Below are 23,263 nucleotides of genomic sequence, written 5' to 3'. Positions count from 1 at the left end.
TATTGATGCTTATTGATTTCAGCCTCATGGTATTTTATTGATAAATGTTTTGGTCCCCTTTGATCCAAAACACACTCATCTTTAGCCAAAACCTAACCAAAGTGGTTTTTGTTTTTTGTTTTTGTTTTTTGGAAGCATGGCTGATACACCACAAGAAGGAGAACTCTCTTGAGCCAGCTCAACTGGGGATTTTGTGTGAATGTGAATGTAGTTAGTCAGTAGCCATTGGGAAACTTACAAATAAAGTAATAGCTGAACCCTGGTATATGTTCCTTGAGTCTGTTGCTCACTGTTTTACTTTACAGGGAGAGAAGTAAGTGTATGCCTGTCTTTTGTTTCACCTTTCCATATCTTTCTTTACTCTGTGTACTCAAACCATTTGCTTTCTTCTTACCTGGATATATTCATTTCCATGTTCTTCCAAGAAGTTAAGCTCTTTGTTGCCTTTGTGTTATGTGCTTTCAGCTCTGCTTGGGCTTGGAGTGCCAAGCTTTCAAAGGACCAGATGAAACACAGGCTCCTTCTATACTGCCTTATATACCAAGATCTGGTCCCAGATTATCTGATTTAAACTAGATTATATGAGTCTCCACTGCCAGATAATCTGGGATTAGCAGATAATCTGGGATGAGATCCTGGGACATAGGGGCAGTATCGAAGGGGCCACAGACCGACTGAAGGCAAAATCAGAATCTTTGTTCTCGATCACCACAGAGGATGCCAGTGGAGATAACCCTCCAAAGAACTGACATACCCCAGTTGCAAAAACAGAGCATATTTATTTCATTCTGACAGCTATTCAAGAAACCTTCACATGCTCCTGATTGGGTTAGAAGCTGTCCTGCTAAGAACTATGATCTGAGTGGCTCAGGACTCCATCCGATGTCATCACTGGTTGGTTCTTCACAGTGGCAGAAAATTTGATAAATTGACATTGGAGTATTTGAAGTGACAGTTCATTTACTGATCCACCCAGGAGAAGGGCGCAATTGAGAAGAAATGCAGTGTGGCTGGTGATAATGAACTGGGTTTGGAACTCATTTCTTCAGCTCGTGTTAGGCGCCTCAAGTTGTTAGCCAAGTCAAAAGGTCTCTCTGAAGGGGATCTAGGAAAGGGTGTGTTCCCAAGCTAGTCAAGAACATATCAGGTAAAAAAGACAAAGGGGACCTAAAGGCTCTGATGCAAAATCATTGTCTGTCACTCTCCCATTCTTCCCAGTTCATTGTGTTAGGATTATGATAATTTCCTCTGGGTGAGATGAGGTACCTTTCTGGGGAATTTCTAGGGAATCACATAGAAAGGTTACTATAGGACTATCAGAAATAACCATATGGCTAGCTATATTTTCCAATGGAGCCATGCCTCATAATTGATAATTTTGGGGTCAATTTTTTATTACATTTGTCTGGGAAGGAAACGTCCATGGGCTCCAACCCCAAAGATGAATGCTAGCTTACACCCACACATGAGAGCTAGCTTTTAGGGGCTCTGCTCACCAAGTTTAGATCAACTTCTTTTATGTGTCTCCTTTCCTATCCTAAGATGGATTTCCTGAGACAATACACATTAATTGTATAACATGTCCATGAAAGTCCTTGAACTTTTTTTCCTGCCGAAAACACTATAATTTCATGTTTTGTAGTCAAATGGAGGGCATGACAGTTGTCTGGCAGAGAATTCCAAATGCCCCTTCCCAAATCACAAGTCTCTGGAATCCTTAGGATATTGCAATGACAGCTAGAAGTGGAACCATAGTGTTCTAATGATATAGTGTGAAACAGCCCCAGGTCTCTAGTTTTATTCTCCTCTACCATTGCTCTCCTTGGCTTCCTAGCCCCACTAATATATGTTTGAATGCAACTTTTCCCTGACTTCAGAGTCTGTTAAATATTCAGGATTACGTCTCCGTGGATAATATCCCGTTTCATGTGGATAAATAATTGGTGCCTTGCTATTTTATAAGGTATCTTGGTGGAAGTCAAATATGTTCTGTTGCCTTTTTTGTTTGTCTCTTTTGTTCTCCTTTGTAATGAGAGGATCTTGTGGGTGTATTGATTTTTCAACAGAACAAATGGCTATCTGTTCTTGGCATTTTGAAATCTTTATTTGCCATTCCTGGGGGAGAATCTAAATGTGGTTTTATACCCTCCAACATTTCACAGATGAAATCTGGGACATACCTGGCCAAGCAACATTATTGTATGGTTAAGATAGCAAACATTATTGAGATCAATAACACATTCTAGGAGAAGTTGCAGCAGTTTGCTTTTGCCTCAGCTTCTAGATAAAAATATTCTGCCCTCTTCTCTCTCCATTGCTGAGTTAATTAGCACAATAAATGGGACCCAGTCTTTCTTAAGGTTAGTAAGAGATCTCTCCTTGATTGACATATATCTCTTATCTTGTGTCGTAATCATTGAGTCTTTCCATCTTTGAGCATAGATCATTCTTGCTGCCGTTCTCATGTATAGCAATAACTTTCTACATTTTCTATTGAGTTGAACATCTAACATCCTAAGCAGATAGAGTTCAGGTTTCATTTCAAATTTAACTTTAACACAACTGAGCAATGGTAGAATGATGCTTTGAGACCTAATTATGAATGTCTTTTGCATTGCATTGTAATCATTTTTCTTCAATATAACTTTCTAAACTTTGCCTGTAAAATAAATAATGTGAACAACTGATTCCTTTATCCATGCATGCAGAAACATAGACGTCAATGTGCGCTAAACAGGCTCCATTTTACATTTTCTTATTATCTCATGTACTTAAAAATTCAGCTTTGCGATTGAAAACACATTCTGAGATTAAGTCTGCCTCAAAGTTAGACCTTATCTTTTAAAATATTACGTATGGCATGAGTTTGAGTGCCATCTAATCAGAAAATAATGAGAATTAAATCTGAGTTCAAATCCTTTGAGAGCCACAGGATTACTGAGTGCCCTTGAGAAAAATTCTGCCCTTCGGCTTCAGCCTCCACTTTGGAAATGAGGCATTAATGATCATCTCAAGCATTGTTGCTAATGTGCAAAAGAGATAAGGATCATGAAGTACTTTGAAGAGGAAAGTGCTTTAGACATGATTAATGAAATGAAATATGGTAAAATAAAATGCTGTATGAGAAGTCTGGAAGAAGAGAGGAACAGACAGGTAATAATGATGCAGCCTTCCAGAAGCTGCTGAACTGCTTTTCTCATTGGCAACTCATATTCTCTCAGCCTTGTTGTTGTTGTTCATTCATTCAGTCGCTTCCGACTCTTTGTGACGTCATGAACCAGCCCACGCCAGAGCTCCCTGTTGGTCGTCACCACCCCCAGCTCCTTCAAAGTCAAGCCAGTCACTTCAAGGGTGCCATCCATCCATCTTGCCCTTGGTCGGCCCCTATTCCTTTTTCCTTCCATTTTCCCCAGCATCATTGTCTTCTCTAAGCTTTCCTGTTTTCTCATGATGTGGCCAAAGTACTTAATCTTTGCCTCTAAAATCCTTCCCTCAAGTGAGCAGTCGGGCTCTATTTCCTGAAGCATGGACTGGTTGGATCTTCTTGTGGTCCAAGGCACTCTCAGAATTTTCCTCCAGCACCACAGTTCAAAAGCATCTATCTTCCTTCGCTCAGCCTTCCCTATGGTCCAGCTCTCATATCATAGGTGACTATGGGGAATACCATTGCTTTTACTATGCGGATCCTGGTTGCCAGTGTGATGTCTCTTCACTATTTTATCGAGATTGGTCATTGCTCTCCTCCCGCTGGTTTAATGTCTTGATTTTTACCCCATGTCAAAGTATGAGTGGATGAATGTGTTAGCAAACCTATAGCAACCAATGACTGAAATCCTACACTGCTGCAACATAGTATAAAAACATTAGTGTTACATAAGTAACAACCAGAGTTAAATGTTCCACGTATATTACACAATACCTATACGAAATATCATTGAAGGGCAGTGTATGGCTCACACCCTGTTGCAAATGACATGCACAATGCCCTCCGGGGTGAATGGAAGTCTTCAGGAGAGGCAATTCCCCTTTCCAATAGGTTGCAGGATTTCTGGTGCTGCTTAAATGTTAAACAATATTCTTTAAAATAAACAGATGTCTTGCCACTTGTTTCACATTGTTGGGGTTCATATTATTTTTGGAGGGGAGGCATTTTTGGAAGTCTGTGTGGTCTTTGCAGGATCTCAATGCAGAAATTTCACCTATGGACTCACCGTGATTTGCCATCCCTGATATACCCTACTGGATACACATTGGTATATGTTTACTATGTGGAATTTCCTTCCATCTCTGCCTCAAATGTCCACTACACGAGTAACAGAACATATGCCTACATATGTCATTAATAGACTGCTAGCTGTTGTAGTTAATAAGAGTGCTACTAGTGGAAGATGTTCACTTGGGATCAACAAGAGAATGGCAAATAGAAGACTCTGTTCATTAGTTTCCTTTCCCTTGTAATGCAGCTTCCAACTCATACTGTATCAAATGGATTTAAGAAATATTTCAAAATGTTTGTGATTCATGAGCACCTCTTATCACTTAGCAACCAATGCTTCTGCAAAGTCCTTGTATGCCTTTTGGTGTGTGTATGTATTCACACAAAGAGAAAGAAAATGATATTCTTTGTATATGTTGAAGTGATATTGATGTATAGAAACTCACAGGTTTTTCAACAGCAGTCTTATTTACTCGATGACAAATATATTCTTCTGAGAGCCCTTATTCTGAAAAGTAAGCCTTGCAAGTGATGAACGCTGAAGCATTCTTTCAGGCTGACTCACCAAGAAATCATTGGCTTAATTTAGGGATCCAATTGCAGATAATACTTCAAGATGATCGTTTTGAATAAGCCCAACTTTACATGAAGAACCATCCCACCAATACAGCTGTGCTGGATGACAAGCCTTTTAAAATGCTCTTCACTTGGACGCCCTTCCACCCCAACCCTTGAATATTGCCAAAGAAAAAGGAAGATTTAATATGAACAAAAAGAAAATGGGGTTTCAATTTACTCTTTGGGGTGGAGATGATGATTTCATTTTCCAACATCAAATGACCTCTCTTGCTACAAGAGATAATTAATTTGGCATTTGCAATAGCAGCTTCATTATTTTTTCATAGTGATTTTGCACATACTGAGCTCAAGACTGTTGCAGAGGGAGCCAGGGAACTGTCCCGCTGCCCGTCTGCTTGACTGCCTGCTGCTCTCTGCTTGGCAAAATAAGGTCATGAGTCACTTGCAAGCATCCTTTTCCATGTGTTCCAATTAGAGTGAATTGCCAACTGACAGGCCTTTCCAAAGAAAAACTGACGAAGACCCTGCAACCCACAGCTCAAACTGGGATGGAGCTCTTGCAGTCCAGCCTTGTGCATATTTACACTATTGTTATGGTCTTGATGATATTGTGATATCTGACAAGTATGTGTTTACTTCAGATAGCCCAAAGTCTGGGCATTGAGCTACTCCTGAGAAGATAGACAGTTCTGGGAAATATGGTGAGAAATATATTTTGCACGGGTCTCATATTAAAGAAATATGGGCTTGTGGAATAGGAATAGTGTCGTATAGAGTTGGCCCATAGCCAGAGATCCACTGGTAGAGTCCAATTGCAGATCCATTGTCCAGACACAAATAGGAGATCTACTGACATTTACTAACAAAGGCATTCAAAATAGCCGAGGCCACTTCTCCCCAGAAACTGTGCTGGCCACACCTTGCTGAGAGCCAAGATAAATTTGAGATATCTGGGCATCTTGATGTTTTGCTTTCCTCATGCAAGGAATAGAATAGCTTTATTGTCATTGTATGTTGTACAAACTTTTTTTAATGTTTTCCCCAGCACACATCACAAACAAACACACCCATCCTTCCACACTCCCATCCACCACACAATCTCCAATGCTACATCAATGCGAAGCCATGGAGTTAAATATAATTACAGCTCCAGGATGAAAACTGTATCTCAGTCTGTTTATCTTTGTCTTTATCACTCTGTACCATCTGCAATATAATAATGTAAAAAAAAAGAATATGCTGGTTGACATGGATCCCTAAGAATGCTCTGAGCTCTCTTAAGGCTGCAGGACCTATAAAGTTCTTCCAAAGAGGTAAGAGAGCAACCAATGATTTTTATGATGTAGGAAACAATTCCTATTTTTTTCAAGATTTCTTCTATATAGGGTACAAATTTTGTTTGAAACTCATGCTCAGGAACATATCTACTCCTTTAACTGGGGGCCCATCCACATAGGCACATAATGTGTCTCAGAAAAATGCTGGTTTTGAGGTGCACTGAGTCCACATAAGGTGGCCCTAAGCTGGCTCCATAGTGCAGCACCAATCCGACAGCGCAGTTCCATTTTGTGTCTGTGCGGAAGCACCCCACGTGGCTTAACCCGAGTTAAATCATATTGGCCTGTGTTGTGTGGCTACACCAGGCTAATGCATAATGCATTATATGACAGTGTAGATGGAGTCTGAGGTATATTTGCATTTGCTGCTTTTTAATTGTGTGTTTCTTGAGCCATTGTTCTGGTTTTGTTTTTGTTTTTTTACAATAACACTGAGGATTACTGGAAGAAGAGACATCTTAAGGAAATAAAGTCTAACTATGTACAGTTGTGAGATGAAACAAAGAAACTGGCAATACAGAGGGGAAATGTTTTTTAAACTGTTGCCTTGGGCACACAGACTATCTAGGGCAGGGGTCCTCAAACTAAGACCCGGGGGACGGATACGGCCCTCCAAGGTCATTTACCTGGCCCTCGCTCAGGGTCAACCTAAGTCTGAAACGACTTGAAAGCACATAACAACAACAACAATAATCCTATCTCACCAGCCAAAAGCAGGCCCACACTTCCCGTTGAAATACTAATAAGTTTATATTTGTTAAAATTGTTCTTCATTTTAAGTATTATATTGTTTTAAAGTGTTTTTTGCACTACAAATAAGATATGTGCAGTGTGCATAGGAATTCATTTTTTTTTCAAATTATAATCCAGCCCTCCAACAGTTTGAGGGACTGTAACCTGGCCCTCTGTTTAAAAAGTTTGAGGACCCTTGATCTAGAGCAACTGCAACTGCTGTGTTGAAATCATGCTGTAAAAAACTGTGAGAGGGTGATGACATAAAATCAATACCATGCAAGAAAATTCACAAGAGTTCATTCTTGGCTCCCTTTCTATAGACATGAAGGTTAAATGCAATGTGCAAAGGCAAAGATGGTTAAGACCTCTGTTTGTAAAATTCTGGGGACTCCATGACTTACTCATGGACTTTCAAGGGCATCTCCTTGATTTTAGGAGGGGGGGGGGCACTTGGCCCTGTAAATATTTTAACTGACAACTTCCAGCAATCCCTCCCAGCAGGGTCAAGGTTAAGAGATTGGTGGAGCTGTAGTCTAAAACATGGAAAGCCCTCAAAAGTTCCTCACTCCTGGAACACAGCTTTAATTTAAAGTAAACGTCTTTCAAAACATCATACAGATGCAGTCCAATATTGGATACAACTATCAATATGGGCTGGTTTAGTATTTCCCTATTCCTTAGACGTATAGCAGGTCAAGAAAGGCATCCTTTTCTAACTTCAAAAATTAATAAGAGCAGAACTTAGAAATCCTGATACATGCATTGCTGACTTTTCTCCTCTGGGAGGAAAAAGCTGGTCAAAGAGTAGTAAACAGAATCAACTTGGCATTATAAATTTACAATCTGTTTTCCGATTTTATCCATTTTCCAAACATAGGCATGCTTCTTCAAAAGGAAGTTTCAGTAATGTCAGTTGGATTCATTCTCTTTCTTTTAGAATTACAACTATATTTTAACAACAGCTCTACAATATAGTCAGGCCACTACAATTGCATTCTATAGATATCAAAACAAGGCTAAGAAAGAACATTCGGTACATCATAGAACAGGCCTTTTTATGGAGGGCTCTGAGCCAAATCACACCATGTATTGTCAGCACTTGGATTACTTAAGAATGCTCTTTTGAGATGGATACAAGAACATTAAAAAGAAAGGCTTCAGCCAGTAGCCCTTAGGGAAAATTTGAAATAACACATGATGAGGAAGCAAGTTGCAGAAGACAAAAACAGTACTTTGAGCAGTCAAGAGTGAAATTAGTGTTCTGCTGTCTGCTGAAGACATCCCTTCAGTTCCACTCTGAATTTAAGTATATTTTGTTTGCTGAAGGCATGCCATGTTCATAAATCAAATGCACAAGATGACAGCGACAATGAGATAATTGAAACTGTACATTTCAGTACTAACTAGAACATTACACACAGGCCTTAGCTTCTCAATACTTATTTCAAATCAAACAGGCATTTAAAACAACTGTACTTGGGAAGTGATTATTTCCTTTCCGTAGACATATTCCTATCTAATTAACTCAAGAACATAAGAATATAGAAATAACCATGCAGGATCAGACTTACGGTCCATTGACCTCTGCATTATATCCCTACAGCAGACAACCAGATGCCTATGAAACCCACAAGTGGAACACTACAATAACAACGTGCCCTACTTTTAATGGAAATTATATCTATATCTGAAAAGTTAATGAAGAGCATCAAATATCTGAAGAGTTATATTTGATCAGAAGCCAGTTCAACAATAAAGAACCTCAGAAGGGAGACTATGGGAATTAATGTTACTTGTCAGGTGTTGAGTGCAAATAAGTCAAGCATACATGTCACATAGACATAGTCTTGTTTTTCGGGGGTTTTTTTTGGTCAGGAGCGACTTGAAAAACTGCAAGTCACTTCTGGTGTGAGAGAAATGGCCCTCTGCAAGGACGTTTCCCAGGGGACACCTGAATGTTTTACCATCCTGTGGGAGGCTTCTCTCATGTTCCTGCATGGGAAGCTGGAGCTGACAGAGGAGTTGTTCCCCTTGTTCCTGCCAGAACAAGTGTTCAAAACCCATTGCACCACTGGGGGCTCTGTCTTCTCTGCTAAAAATGAGCTGGGTTGTATTTTTAAAATCATAGAAATTTCATTCTTAAAACGCTGCTGAAAGGCAAACCACCATGACCAGGTGATGGGGCAACTTGCAAGTGATGAAAAGTCTCCTTCATTGAGAAAAAAAGATGATTAAGGTGGTTGAGCCCAAACTGTCTGAGTGCAAGAAAATAAGCAACTATGTGCAACGGCAACAGTAAGAGTATCCTCTATTTCTACAGGGATGCTCACCTCATAACCATGCCATTCAGGATGGTTGATGAAGTGCATCTTCAATGGAGAAAATGGCTTGGGGCATATTAAACTGTTGGGGCATTTCAGATCTGAGTGGCCTGACATCAAAACCCCCTCCTACTCACCCCTCTTTCCATGGGTAAACCAGCAAAAGCTGAAGAAATATGTGCTCCGGAGGACGGGTCCTGGTTTTCCCAATACTGCACCCCACCTCAAAATTGGGCAGACACTCCTAACATGAGAACGTCTGGCACAGAATCATCAGATATGTATCATCTGGGTTTTTGCTCACCTGTGAATGGCAATGTCCAGCCACTCATGCACCAAAAGAGATTTTTGGAGTAATGCAAAAACTACAGGATCGAGTCCAGTGTGATTTTCATTTCCATTCCCCAGAGAAGACAGTGAAGGTGATCATGGCAATAAAACATACAGGAGGTGGATGGAGCACATTTGAGGGCTGTGATAACAACTCAGGTATTCACTCAATCCAATGGGAATACATATGGATGATAAGAAATACAGAAAAACAGAAAAGGCTACTGCTTTATGTGGATATGTGCATGAATGAAAACTCCTCACAATGTTAATTTAGTCATGTGATCTAAATTAAACTGATACAGTGAACACATGAACATAGAAACATCCTTTTGTACAGATGTGACTTCAGGAAAGGGAAACCATATGGCTTTCAAAAATTGGTTTCAGTTTGGGTTAAACAAATGACTGTGGAAATAGTGGGGTCAAATCAGGGTAGGATAATACACACTGGAGCTGGGATACAATCCTTATGTTGTTATGAACAAAGGGCAGGAGAATTTTAGAAACATATAATGTGGGGAAAATATAGCACGACTACCTAGGATCATCTAGAAGAATTAAATGGTGAGAGAATTAGGACAGACAAAAATAACCTTTCTGCATAGACCAAAAGTGAAATATGTTATCAAAAATACATAATCTGGAATGGCCTTAAAAGGGAAGTAAACAAATTAAAGGAAAATAAGAAATCAGTGGTTGCCAGTTGTGAGGGTTATATATCACCTTCAGTATCAGAAGAAATATACCTTTCTGTATTTCTTACAAGGTAGCATGAGTAGGTGGATAAAACCACTCATGCCCTGATTATAGGCTTTCCATTGGTATGTCTGGCCCCTGTGAGAACAGAATGCAGGTCAAGATGATCCTTTGGCCTGCAAAAAGTGAAGTAATTCTTATGTTCTCTCTCAACTCTGTTCTCCGTCTCTCTTTCTCTCTCTAGTAAAAAACCCATAAAGGAATCCATTAGCACCTATGAGAGTGACAAGGAGAAAGACATTTCAAGCTAAGAGATAATGTAGTTCAAGCTAAGAGATAATGTAGATAATGAAAGCTTATAATAAAATTTTATTTCCCCCAGTTAGCCTCAATGGGTGCTAATGGGATCCTTTACAGCTTCTTGTGCTACAATAAACTAATGGTAATAAAACTATCTTTTGGAATTCTTTTTCTTGATGCTCTTCTTTTTTGCCTTCACGTAGGTAATATGTGTCCACAGTGACTAAAAGCCATTGTTCAGAAAAAGTTTCCCTAGAGTTCTTTTGGGTTCATTGTTGGTAAGCAAGTACAAGATTGCAGCCCTAACTGGCATCAACAGGGCTAGGGAACATGGGAACATGTGACCATGTGGCAGGAAAACTTACATAGGTTATGACTTATACAGTTTTGTTGCATTTTTTTTTGTCTCTTGTTATGTGACCTGCATTTGGAACCATTAGCATATACAATTAAGCAATATCTAATAATTTCTGGATGTATACACAGAAATATGAACACAGGGCAGGTTTATATGTTGATGGTCTCTGTTGTTTATTTCTAGGCCAGAAGTCTCCTTACCAGAATTGATAAAACCTATAGCTTGGGAGCCTTTTCTAGAATGTTTAGTTATTGATCTAATTCTGAGGTTATGTCTAATGGCGTTAATACTCCTTTGTTTTATGTTTTTAAATTGATTTATATTCACTTTCCCCCTCAAATAGGACAAAAATTAAAACACAACACCTAAAGTAAGTGATTGTTAGCTGTTTTGAATCCCTATGGGGAGAAAGGCGGAGTCCAAAGAAAGTAAAGTAAGTAAGTAAGTAATATGTGTGTGTAGTGTGTGTGTGTGTGTGTGTGTGTGTATATATATATATATATAGTAAAATTGTTTAAAAAATCATATCATTTAAGAAAAGATATAGATAAGATGAAGTAGGTTCAGAGAAGGGCAACAAATATAGTTAGTGGTGTGGAGAACAAAACATATGAGGACAGAATGAAAGAGTCAGACTTGTTCTGCTTGTTAAAGAGGAGGGGGGGAATTTCTTTTCTGCTGCCCCATAACAGAGGATCAGGCTTAACAGTTAGAGGAAGGTACATTGACTGAACATAAGAGGGAATTTCTTAACAGTAAGATTAATTCTATAATCGAAACAATTGGCTAAGTTATGAGGTCTCCTTTTCTGGGTGCCTTTGAAACAGGCTGGACAGCTCCCTGCTGGGTTGCTTAAGTTTAGCCGGAGGTCCTGCTTTTTAAAAAAAACGTAATAGCACAACCAATGCTGTAAAACAGAAAACAAAATTCAAAATTTCCAGTTAGAAGTCAAGACAAGGGAGGGGAGTTAGGTTGGGCTTCCAGAAAATATTTCAAAAAAGGATCTTCTTTGTCAGAGGCTTTATTAATTGAGGTATGCCTCTCTCTATTAAACAGCATGGAGGAGAAGACAGAGCCCTGAGGACACCAAAACCAATGGCCAGGCACTGGTACTATCTTTTGGATTTGATTCCAGGAAGGAATGGAGCCACTGTAAAACATCTTAAGGAAGCAGCCCAGAAGGATACCATCGTTGATGGTCTCAAAAGCCACTTGAAGCTACAGTAGAACCAACAGAGACACCCTTCCACTGTCCAGATCCCTGCATAAGTGACCAAAGCTGTATTTATCCCACAGCTGGGCCTTCAATCCAGATTGAAATGGATATAGATATTCAATTTCATCTAGGAAAAAAAAGAATATATAAAACCTACATCCAGGCTGGTGGGGCTGCCTGGAGAGATGATGTCACAGGCCGTCTTTTGTAGAGATGAACTAGAGGCCACTTTAGCTCAAACATGTAGTTATTATTATGCTATTGCTGTAACTGCTGAGTAGCCATAAAGCTTGTTATCACTGCTCAAAAGATAACATAAAAATATGGAACATCAGCATTTGCTCTACATAGATGAACATATAGTTTAGCTTTAAATGAATACTAAATAAACAAAGGAACTTGGTACTCTTAATTTTTCTGAATCTTAATTCTCAAAAATATTACGAGGGTTCTTTGTCAACTTGCCTACTCAAAACTACACAGTGAGCCAAAACCTCCAGATAAATGCAAGAAGTGTAGTGGTTTAGGCGTTTAGGCTATGGAGACCATGGTTTGAATCCCTGGTTGGCTATGGAAACCCACTGGGTGACTTTAGGCAAGTGGCACTCTCTCAACCAAGAAGGAAGGCCATAGCAAACTCTTGGTTTTGGTGAAAATAAAAACCCCTGGGATGGGTATACCTTAGGTCAGGCAGGGGCAAACTTTGACCCTCCAGGTGTTTTGTATTTCAACTCCCACAATTCCTAACAGCCTCAGGCCCCTTCCTTTCCCCCCACAGCCATTTAAGTGGAAAAGGATTAGAAAAGGAAAGGGCCTGAGGCCGTTAGGAATTGTAAAAAACTTGGGGAGCCAACATTTGCCCATGCCAGTTCTAGTGTAGAATGAATGCATTTGACACCACTTTCGCTGCTACGGCTCAACGCTATTACATCCTGGGAGCTGTAGTTTGGTGAGGCACCAGCACTCTTGAGCAGAGGACAGAGGCTCCCATGATTCCATAGAACTGAGCCTTAGGAGTTAAAAGGGTGTCAAACCACTTTATGTCAGCAGTACAGATGCACCCCCAAGTCTTACAAAACAGTGGAAAGTACGCACATAAGGGTTTTCCAAGGTCCTGCTGTTCTGGGATAGGAGCTCTCTGGGCTCGACACACTGCCAGCTGTGGTCATGACTTATGGCTGAAGAAGGATGAAGCCCTAGTCACTTTCAACCTATTTCCTCTAATTATACTATTTAGCTGGTATTGCACCACCTGACATCCGTTGGGAAGTAGCGGCCAACAAAAAAAGGACTAAGTTAGTGACATCTCCGGTCCACCCTGTTCGGATATCAGCCAGCACGCCAACGCCTTAAATCAAGAAATAGCTTTCTAAGATCTACAGAGATGTTCGCAGGAACACCTCAGCAAGCGAGAATCCAAAAGTGGCAGGTCAAAACACGAATGAGAGACTGATACCGAATGAGACTCCCTCCTGGGCACACAGAAGACTGGCGACTTGGAAGACGCTGAACAGACTGCGCTCTGTCACCACGAGGTGAAGAGCCAACCTTAAGAAATAGGGCCACAAAGTGGAGTTCGCGACATGCAAGTGTGGAGAAGAGCAGACCACAGATCACCTATCACAATGCAACCTGAGCCCTGCCACATGCACAACGGAGGACCTTCTCATAGTGAGAGGCACTCCAAGTGGCCAGTCAAAGGAAATCTAGTATAATGCCAAGTTTTTAACATTGTTTGTTTGCAAATACATTTTAACTGTACCCTCAGTTCGCTTCTGAAACGATAATTTTTACCAGAGAACAAGTGCATCTACTGTCAATATGCAGCGTGACACCGCTTTCAAGTGCCATGGCTCAACACTTATTTATTTATTTAAAACGTTTATACTCCGTAGAGGGACTCAGACTGGCTCACAGCAAAGATTCAATGAAATAATACAATCTAAAACATATGACAAAAAAATAAAATAAAATACAAATAGAATAAAATACATATATGCCAAATCGCCAAAATAAAATCATATCCAACTCAGTCTTCGTGTGGTTGATAACTTAGTCTGTAGCGAGTCTTAGCCATTATTCCACTTCGTTCCATGGCCTGGTTTTCACTAGCACCCTGAAGGACAGGAGGGAGGGGGGCAGATCTGATCTCAATCGGGAGAGAGTTCCATAGTCGAGGGGCCACCACAGAAAAGGCCCTGTCTCTCCTTCCCACCAGATGCGATTGCGAAAGTGGCGGGACCGAGAGCAAGGCCCCACCAGAAGATCTTAACAGCCTTGATGGTTCATAGGGGAGAATACATTCGGAGAGGTAAACCGGGCCGGAATCGTATAGAACCTTATAGAGTCACGAGAGATGTAGTTTTGCAAGGGTTTTGGCCTTCTCTCCCAAAATGAGTGCTAATGCTTCACGAAGCTACAATTCCCATTATTTCATACCACTGAACCAGTTAAAACTGCACTATATGGAGAGGATCACAAACGCAGCCCTATCCTTCCTCGGAACTGAACTCGTAGGGCTTTTGTTGTTGGGGGGGGGGGGGGGGCAGGGCTGAAACCTCCCGGAACCGGAAGAGCCTGAGCATTAAGTTCGAGCCCGGTGTGGAAAGCGGAAGTCGGGGTGTTTGTGGCGGCGCGAGGCCCGGCTGAGGGCCCGCCTCGGCGGCGCGGAGGGCGTGTGTGCCTGAGCGGAGGGAGGAAGCGAGGGAGGGAAGGAAGGCCCAACATGGCGGCGGCTGCGGCGGGAGGCGGAGCGTGGGCGCTGCTTGTCCTGGTCACGCTGGCGGCGTCGGCGGCGGGAGAGAAGGTGAGCTGCGCCGGGGCCTCTTCCCTCCAATCCCGTGACAACGCCAGCCTGGTCCGCCCCGCGCTCTCTGTGCGAGAGAAGACATGGCAGGCCCGCCAGAGCCTCTGAGGGGTTGTTTCGGACTTCAACTCCCAGAAGCCCCGCCCGACATGGCCAGCAGCCAGGAATTCTGGGAGATGAAGTCCAAAACAAGTGGAGGGTCCACAGTTGGGAACCACTGGTCTTAGAGAATGGTACTCAGTCTTTGGATCGCCACATATTTTCAGCTTCAGCTATTGACCAGTCTGGCAGTTTGAAACTGGTATTGAAGAAACTATTTTCATTATGCAGATGATTACATAGGAAATCCTGGAGCTGGTTTGAAGCCCGGATGGTGATTACACAAACCACAGAGCACTGTGCAAATTAAGGCCTTTATTTTGCCCGATTTTGTGGGAGTTGGTTGTCTGGCTGCCGCAGTTTGAAACTAGTTTCAAAACTGTGTTAAATAGCGTAGAGTGGTAGTTGATTACATGTTGGATTTTTTTTTAACATTGTGGATACGCAAACAATATCCTTTAAGGCCATGTTCTAGAGGCATTCTCTCCTGGCGTTTCGTCTGCATCTGTGGCAAGCATCCCCAGAGGTAGTGAGGTCTGTTGGAACTGAGAAAATGGGTTTATATATCTCTGGAATGACCAGGGTGGGACAAAGAACTCTTGTCTGTTGGAGCTAGGTGTGAATGTTTCAACTGACCACCTTGATGGCCTGGCAGTGCCTGGGGCAATCTTTTGTTGAGAGGTGATTAGATGTACCTGATGCTAGTCAAGGTGGTCATTTGAAACATTCACACCTAATTATCCAGTTTTAAAGTTCACTTTTTTTCCCCAGAATTCTGAGGATGTTCGGTGTAAATGCATCTGCCCTCCTTACAAAGACCATGCTGGTGACATTTTCAGCAGAAATGTTTCACAGAAAGACTGGTGAGTGTTTGCCAGTTCATTTTATTCCTGTAGTCCTTGAATATAATATTGGTGCATAGGAATTAAACTATTTAGGAGGTTTAGTTGAAGATACAGAAAACTGAATTGTAGACATTAAGAAACAAATGGAATTTTTAGTTCTAACGAGGGTACATGCAGTCCCCAAGTTAAAAACAAGATAGGTTTTTGTAGGTTTGTTCTTAAGTTGAATTTGTTTGTAAGTCGGAACAGGTACATTTTTAAAGTGTAGCTCCAGCCAAAAATATATATAGTTTTATTTTTGGATAGCATAGGTGGTATCGGTTTTGCTGTCTGTGCCCCTGTTCAGAAAATTTCACCTTACTTTCTTTCCCCGTGATAGCTGGAGTTTAAAAAATTTGGCTTGTTGTGGAAACAAGGATTAATGAGAAAGCTTCATTGGAGATACATTTTCCCCATGATAACTCTCCCAGGAGTGAATTTCCCTTCCTAGTGATATATTTATCTCACTTCCTGTTGTCTCGTCCCCATTCTTAACTATGAGTCGGATGTAAGTTGGATGTTTGTAACTCTGGAACTGCCTGTAGAGCCATTCCATCAAAACAGACAGGGACTTATTCAAGAAGACTTATATTTGTAATTGCTGCCAAATGTATTTATAGCCAATATTATCTAGGGTATTGGTGTCACCCTTGTGGCCCTCCAGGTGTTTTGGACTTCCAGAATTCTGTCCATTGGGCTTCTGGGAGTTGGAGGCCCAAACATCAGGAGGGCTACAAGTTTAACACATCTGGTCTAGGGGTTTATTTTCTTTGTTCACTTAATTTTTACACAACAGTAAAAATACTTTACATCTTCACAGTGTTCAGTATCTTGTGTACATGAAGCCATTACATCTCCAACTAAATTAGTTTCAGTTCTAGGCTTTAATGCAGCAAAATATAGAAAAATCAAAGGGATGATGATGAATACTTTGGCATAACGCTGTATTTACAAGAAGCCTTTTTGTTTGACTGGGTAACACAGTGGGCAACTTATACTGTAAAGGCACTCTCATGGAATCATACGATTATAAATTCATCCATTTCTATTAAGTATATAGATGGATGAATTTATAATCGTATAAGTATGCCTTAATTTACAAATGCTGTTTTCTGTGGATCACCCAGCAAATGGTGACATACTTATTTGGAAGATGTTATGAGACGAGTAACATATAGCAGTATAGTAAGTTTTTTTGTGTGAATGTTATGTAAACTGGTACTATATCATCCTCTTAATTGCGTAATGTGATACTTCCTTATCATGTGATACAAATTCAGGGAAAGTGTTAATAATGTAACTGCTGAAGCAAACAAGTCTAAGAAGATTTGCAGTAACAGTCAAGTGCAAATTTTTGCTTTTAATAAACACCTTCTTTTTTGTTGAGATAATGCATTGTGTCCTGAAATTGTCACTAAAAGCTCTTGTGAAAACAGGAAGCAGCTATTAAATTTCTGCTATTGCTTCCTTGTATAAGCCTTCTTTGGTGCTTGAAGTTACAAATCACAGGTCTCCTTAATATAGGATTAAAGTTCAGGTAAATTGTAGGAGATGGAAAAGACATGAAGGTTCTATAAAAAGTATGGGTATTTCATGTAGTGAAAGGGAAGTCTTGACAGATTGAAGTAGGAGGGAAAGCAAGATGGTTGAAATGTTCCTACCTTTCCATGATCATGTGCATTTTGAGAATAGTTGTCTTTTCCCACTGTCTTTAGTTGAAGTTATTCTAAAATGCCCTATTTCACAGATTCAGATTAATAAACACCATTATAGTAACATCAAAATGGAAATAAATGGATACTGATTGGCTGTGAGACCTCATATTTGAGCATTCAGCTCCAGCTCCTGTGTATTTAGCTTATGCTGATACTTTTAGGCCCCATAACTGGAATGTTTCCACGGAGGTCCCTTCTACACTGCCGTATAATCTAGTATCCAATCCCAGATTATCTGCTTTGAACTAGATTATCTGGCAGTGTAGACTCATAGAAACCAGTTCAAATCAGATAATATGGGATCAGATACTGGATTATATGATAGTGTAGATCCAGCCTGAGAAACAGTGATGAGAGGAAGGGAATTTGTGAGAAAAAGACCTGGTAGTTTAGAACCAGCCAAAGTTTTAAGAATCTGTTGTCTATAAAATTGCCAGACTTGTATTTAAATACTTAAATTTGAAATTTTCATGTTTTTCTTTCATTTCTGGAATCCAGTAATTCACGAAATGACTAACTTTTCACCCAGAAAATTAAATATTTAAAGAGATCATTAAATGGGTTGAATGTCAAATATTCTTAACTTCCAAGAAATATGAATAATGTATTGTTTTTCTCTTGCTACATTCAGCATGATTTCTCATTGGTGAATACTTCTCTGCAGGGGGTAGACTTACTAAACTTACTGCCAACATGTTTTTCTTTCTGACCAGTGATTGCTTTCATGTGGTGGATCCTATGCCTGTTCCTGGACCAGATGTGGAAGCTTATTGCTTACGTTGTGAATGCAAATATGAGGAAAGAAGCTCGGAAACAATTAAAGTAATAATAACCCTTGATTACTGTTTTTTTAAACTAACAACATGTACATCATTGTTTGTCTCCCAGTTATACATGCATTTAAATAGTATAATTTAACATTCATATTGTATATCTATAAAACTCTATCCAGTCTAGTCAAGACTTTCATCCAGCCATAAATCCAGGTATTGTTATGGGTTAAGATTATAATCCTGGTGCAAACTGTGCGGGGCAATTACTGTAACAAAATGACGTTGTTGGTATTTTTTTAGTGTGCTATATTGAGTTGATTCTGTATAGTGTGAGGTCATTGAATAGTGAATCTGTCTGTAGGCACTGGTTCAGGTCCTTTGTTGCCATCAGTCTTTGTGGACATATTTCTTTCCTTAAAGCCATTTTATTAGTTTAAAATACAGGCTAGCTAAGGATGGTTTTGGGAGCCCCCAGTAGCACAGTGTGTTAAACCGCTGAGCTGCAGAATTGCTGACCAGAAGGTTGGCGGTTCTAATCCAGGGAGTGGGGTATGCTCCCGCTGTTAGCCCCAGCTTCTGCCAACCTAGCAGTTTGAAAACATGCAAATGTGAATAGATCAATAGGTACTGCTCCAGCGGGAAGGTAATGGCGCTCCATGTAGTCATGCCTGCCACATGACTTTGGAGGCGTTTATGGACAACACCAGCTCTTCGGTTTAGAAATGGAGATGAGCACCACTCCCCAGCGTCAGACACGACTAGACTTAATGTGACTCCAAATTGTTTAAAACTTTTTCTCCAAAGTAATATTTTTTCTATGAAAAATCAATGCTATCATGTTCATTTTAATGTCATCATATTTTGCAAACTTGTTTTATTAAGCCTTTGATTTTTTGTATAACTTTCTGGTGTGGAATTAAGACACATTTTAAGCAAGCAAAATGAACACATCTGTTTCCTTTAGATATTTCTTTGCTTGTCATGGTGATTAGGAGGGAAATGCTTATAGTCTTATGACTCTCAATTATTTATTTACGTACGTAAGGCCTATTATTCAAAATTACTAAGGCATGTTAGTCTGAAAAGGTCTTATATAGCATGTACTAAATAGAGCCTCATAAATTTCCAAGCATTCCTTAACATTCCTCCCTTTCATTCTTGGTATGCAAGTCATGCATTACTTCATATTTGTGAATGTTTCTAGAAACATGAAGTTAATGCATGGACATTGTTGAATTGCCAGTTTAATTAATCTTTCTCTGTGATACTGATACTAATCTTGTTTTTGTACAGTCTGCCTTAACAGGTGCCATTTAAAACAAGTTTTAAGCTGGAATACATAATTTGCCCCTTCAAATACCGTAGGTGCAGCACCAATCCTTTAACTTGCTTTCCTGTCTTGGTTCACACTGATTTCATTTTGCTCTACTTGTAATCTGAGTGGAAGCATACTACCGTATTTAGTAATTTGGATAAATATCTGAGAAAGGAAAGCTAGAATATTTATGTTACCATTGACATTTTGTTTTATATTGTCAATTGCATGCTCTAAAGAAATGTGTTCTCTCGTGGCATTAACCAAAATATTATGTTTTGCTGTTTAGATTACTATCATTATATATTTGTCCATTTTGGGTCTCCTGCTCCTATACATGGTGTATCTCACAATGGTAGAACCTATCCTGAAGAGACGTCTCTTTGGACATTCACAGCTAATACAAAGTGATGAAGACATTGGGGTGAGTCGTTTTCAAGTATTTAATGGGCTGGAATCCCAAGCTTTGAGATTCATTTAGACTGATGTGTAGAAAATGTTTAGTGAATGTATTATAATCCTACTATAATACTGTAGTTCTAGATGTATACATGTGTGGGTCTCTATTTATATTACCAGTTCAAAGCATCAGTTCTACTATGTGGTATCAGTGTGTCTATCTCTTTGCTATAACATTATTATAAAATAAACGGTCCTTAAAATTTAGCTTTTCTTGAAATTCTAAAAGCAAGACAGAAATTGCTCTTTGAAAAAACCTCAAGTAGTCACAAGTCAAGAGTTTTCTTGGAAATTTCGATGGAAATTGCTCATAATCACAGTTTGTAACAGTTGGTACTCTTTCTGCTGGATTGCACTGCTCCACACTTTCGTTTTGGCTATCATATTTTGACTTCTTAAAATATAATTCCTGCTTATAATTCCCAGTTTGTATATTTTCAAATACAAATAGTCTTGATCTAAAATTAATTTTAGTATGCTGACGTGGTAAATAGTCTACAATGTGGATATTTAATCTGCAGTATATATTATATACACAAACCTTTCCAAATCTGAGCTTTAAAATAAGCCTGGAGTCCAAAACACCTTTGAATCAAAGTGGATTTGGGATTGAATGTTAATCATTTAAGAATTGCATTTATTAATAGGTATGTCCAATAGAATGACTGAAATGTTTAACATAAACACACAATTGTCATTCAACCCTGTCATCTAAACAGCTGTGTTTTTGCCTTTTATGTTAAGATATTGAATGTAAACATGTGTATTGGTATTATTTGACATCCTAAAGTGAGTATTCCAAACAGTTTCATAATAGGTATTACTGATTAGTGACAAAGGTTAAACATGGAGCCTACAGTGTGTCAGCAGTTTTGAACTACTCTCAAGTACAATGTGAAGATATAATAAAATCTAAAATGTAATAATTCATTTGTTATACTGAAATGAGTATAGTGTGCAGTATAGCTGTTTTGGGTCTCTTTTAAGACAGAAAAAGCTTCCTGATCATAGTGTGAGTATTGGACTAGGACTCTGGGAGACCAGGATTTGAGTTTCCTCAGTCATAGAAACCCCTTGCTTGGATGGCCTTGGCCAATTCATATTATCTTCAAGAATCTTTGATAATTTTCCGTCCCTTTAACACTAATCTGTCCTGCTTTCTGTGACTTTCCTGCTTTCCCCAACCCCCTTCTTTTGTGTGCTTCATAGAGCATTACTAGTATGAACAGTATGAGCATTACTAGTAGAGAAGAAAAAAACTAACTGGAAGGTAGACATTGGTAATGCTTGACACTTTTTGTGGCCTGCTCTCCTCCCTTCCCCTTCTTGCAAGCATGTATAGAGAGGTTTTTGTTGTTGTTGAAGTGATGATATTGAGAAATTGAGTTGTTACTAACAATGATTGGGAAGACTGTAAATGTAGAAATGAATATACAGGATTTTTTTCTGTAAAGCATGCAACTTATATAGACTTTCAAGAAAGGATCAATACCTTTCTCCAGAAGCCTATCAGGTCCTTGTATGAAAGGTAAACCAGAATGCTTCAAGCAATGTATTTTAAGTCATCCATGCAGTGTTCTAAACAATAAATGATGAAATAATAAAATTTTATTCAATTTCAGGATCACCAGCCGTTTGCAAATGCTCATGATGTGTTGGCTCGCTCACGAAGCCGTGCTAACATGTTGAACAAAGTGGAGTATGCTCAGCAACGTTGGAAACTCCAAGTCCAAGAACAGCGCAAATCAGTGTTTGACCGCCATGTTGTCCTGAGTTAAAGAGCACAATTGCCAATTTCAAATGGTGTTGGAAGAAAAAAATGGACTAAAATAAAGCACTGATTTCTTTCTTTCTGGTATGCCACTACACAAGAAGACTTGTTTTTGCTCATCAGGAGTAAAGAGACTACAAACTCAACATTAAAACGTTTTAACAAGCCAAAATCTCTATTCACTATTATATTGCTTGTTCTAATCAAACATAAGCAATTATCTATGTGATAACTTTGCCATTGAGAGATAATTGAGTATAGTTCTTAAATGCAGTTTTCACTAATAGCTGTGAGAAGAAATTAAAAGTTGTTCAGTGTTTCTGTCAGAAATGATTTTGCATAATGAACTTTTGTAAATATATTTGTTTTCCTACTGTCTGCTATGTATGAACGCCTTACATTGTGTACTTAGCGGTCACTTCTAAAACTGGCTTGCTCTACAAATTTTGTTTCATGTACTGTCAAAATTAGCTGAGCTCTGCAATCGTAAAGTGAAGCCTAAGTGGGCAGAGATTGTTGGTGAGTAATTACAGTGTAAAGGAAACAGACTTAGTGCAATGCACAGTTGGAAAAGGTTGGCCCTTCTAGGCTGCTGCTGAATGTTCTCTGTGATATTTACAAATGATTTATTAATATAAATTCTAATAAGCTGATCAACAATAACTATTTTTTAAGATTAGCTTTGATAATGGAATGCAAATAAATTATTCAGAATCTTCTCTTGTCTTGGGAATTAGTTGCATTTTAAAAATGGTTTTGATCCTGCTGACTGTTAGATAACCAAGTTGACTCTATGGTAGCAGTTTAATTACTTGGTTACTGCAAAGTGAAAGCTTTCGTACTGAAGCTTATATGAAGTCAGTTTGAATCTCTTTTGATCACAACGGTAATGCATTAGTGCACTGCTTCTTAAATGTTGGGTCCTGACCCCAAACGAGGTCCCCTTAGCTCCATGTTGGGGGTCCCCCCCCCCCCCCAAGGCTGTTTTAGATGTTTACACAAGTCTGTTATACAGTGTTTACAGTGGATGCTGCAGAAGATGTTTCAACTGTACTTCATAAAAACAAAAGTCAGTCCATTTAGTGAGCTTTGCAAATGCTGGTTTATTGTCAGTAAATGTTTTATTTTTACACTTATTTTATATACATATATCCCTGGGGTCACGTAAAAATTTCTCGGGCTCAAAGGGGTCCCGAGTGGAAATGTTTAAGAAGCTCTGTGTTAGTCAACTGAATCCTCCTTTGGCTGAATTGAGCCCTGATTTTATGTAACAAATGGATTATAAATACAGGTAATCAATAATGTGGTGTATGCATAACTCATTGGCTGGCCCATCTAGACAACCAGCAG

The 23,263-nt window shown here is 39.4% G+C and overlaps 1 protein-coding gene across 1 annotated transcript; it reads left to right on the top strand.

Annotated features, from left to right (window-relative positions):
• Nucleotides 1-14,668: 14,668 nt before the first annotated feature.
• Nucleotides 14,669-22,632, top strand: TMEM9B (TMEM9 domain family member B). The gene is made up of 5 exons (XM_060767183.2): nt 14,669-14,897; nt 15,768-15,859; nt 18,309-18,417; nt 19,973-20,107; nt 21,765-22,632. Exons 1-5 carry the CDS (start codon nt 14,817-14,819, stop codon nt 21,918-21,920), a joined length of 573 nt encoding a protein of 190 aa, XP_060623166.1. The 5' UTR covers nt 14,669-14,816; the 3' UTR covers nt 21,921-22,632.
• Nucleotides 22,633-23,263: the final 631 nt, after the last annotated feature.

This window comes from Anolis sagrei, chromosome 1 (genome assembly GCF_037176765.1).
Source record: "Anolis sagrei isolate rAnoSag1 chromosome 1, rAnoSag1.mat, whole genome shotgun sequence".
NCBI classification, from domain to species: domain Eukaryota; kingdom Metazoa; phylum Chordata; class Lepidosauria; order Squamata; family Dactyloidae; genus Anolis; species Anolis sagrei.
The sequence above is the reverse complement of the archived record's forward strand: the minus strand, read 5'-3'. Positions and strand labels throughout refer to the sequence as shown.

What these genes read in the sequence shown, in the direction of transcription:
- TMEM9B (XM_060767183.2), top strand. Translation starts at nt 14,817, where the DNA reads ATGGCGGCGGCTGCGGCGGGAGGCGGAGCGTGGGCGCTGCTTGTCCTG. An exon ending in AATGTTTCACAGAAAGACTG is followed by an intron (nt 15,860 to 18,308) that starts GTGAGTGTTTGC and finishes CTTTCTGACCAG; the next exon opens with TGATTGCTTTCATGTGGTGG. An exon ending in AAAGTGATGAAGACATTGGG is followed by an intron (nt 20,108 to 21,764) that starts GTGAGTCGTTTT and finishes ATTCAATTTCAG; the next exon opens with GATCACCAGCCGTTTGCAAA.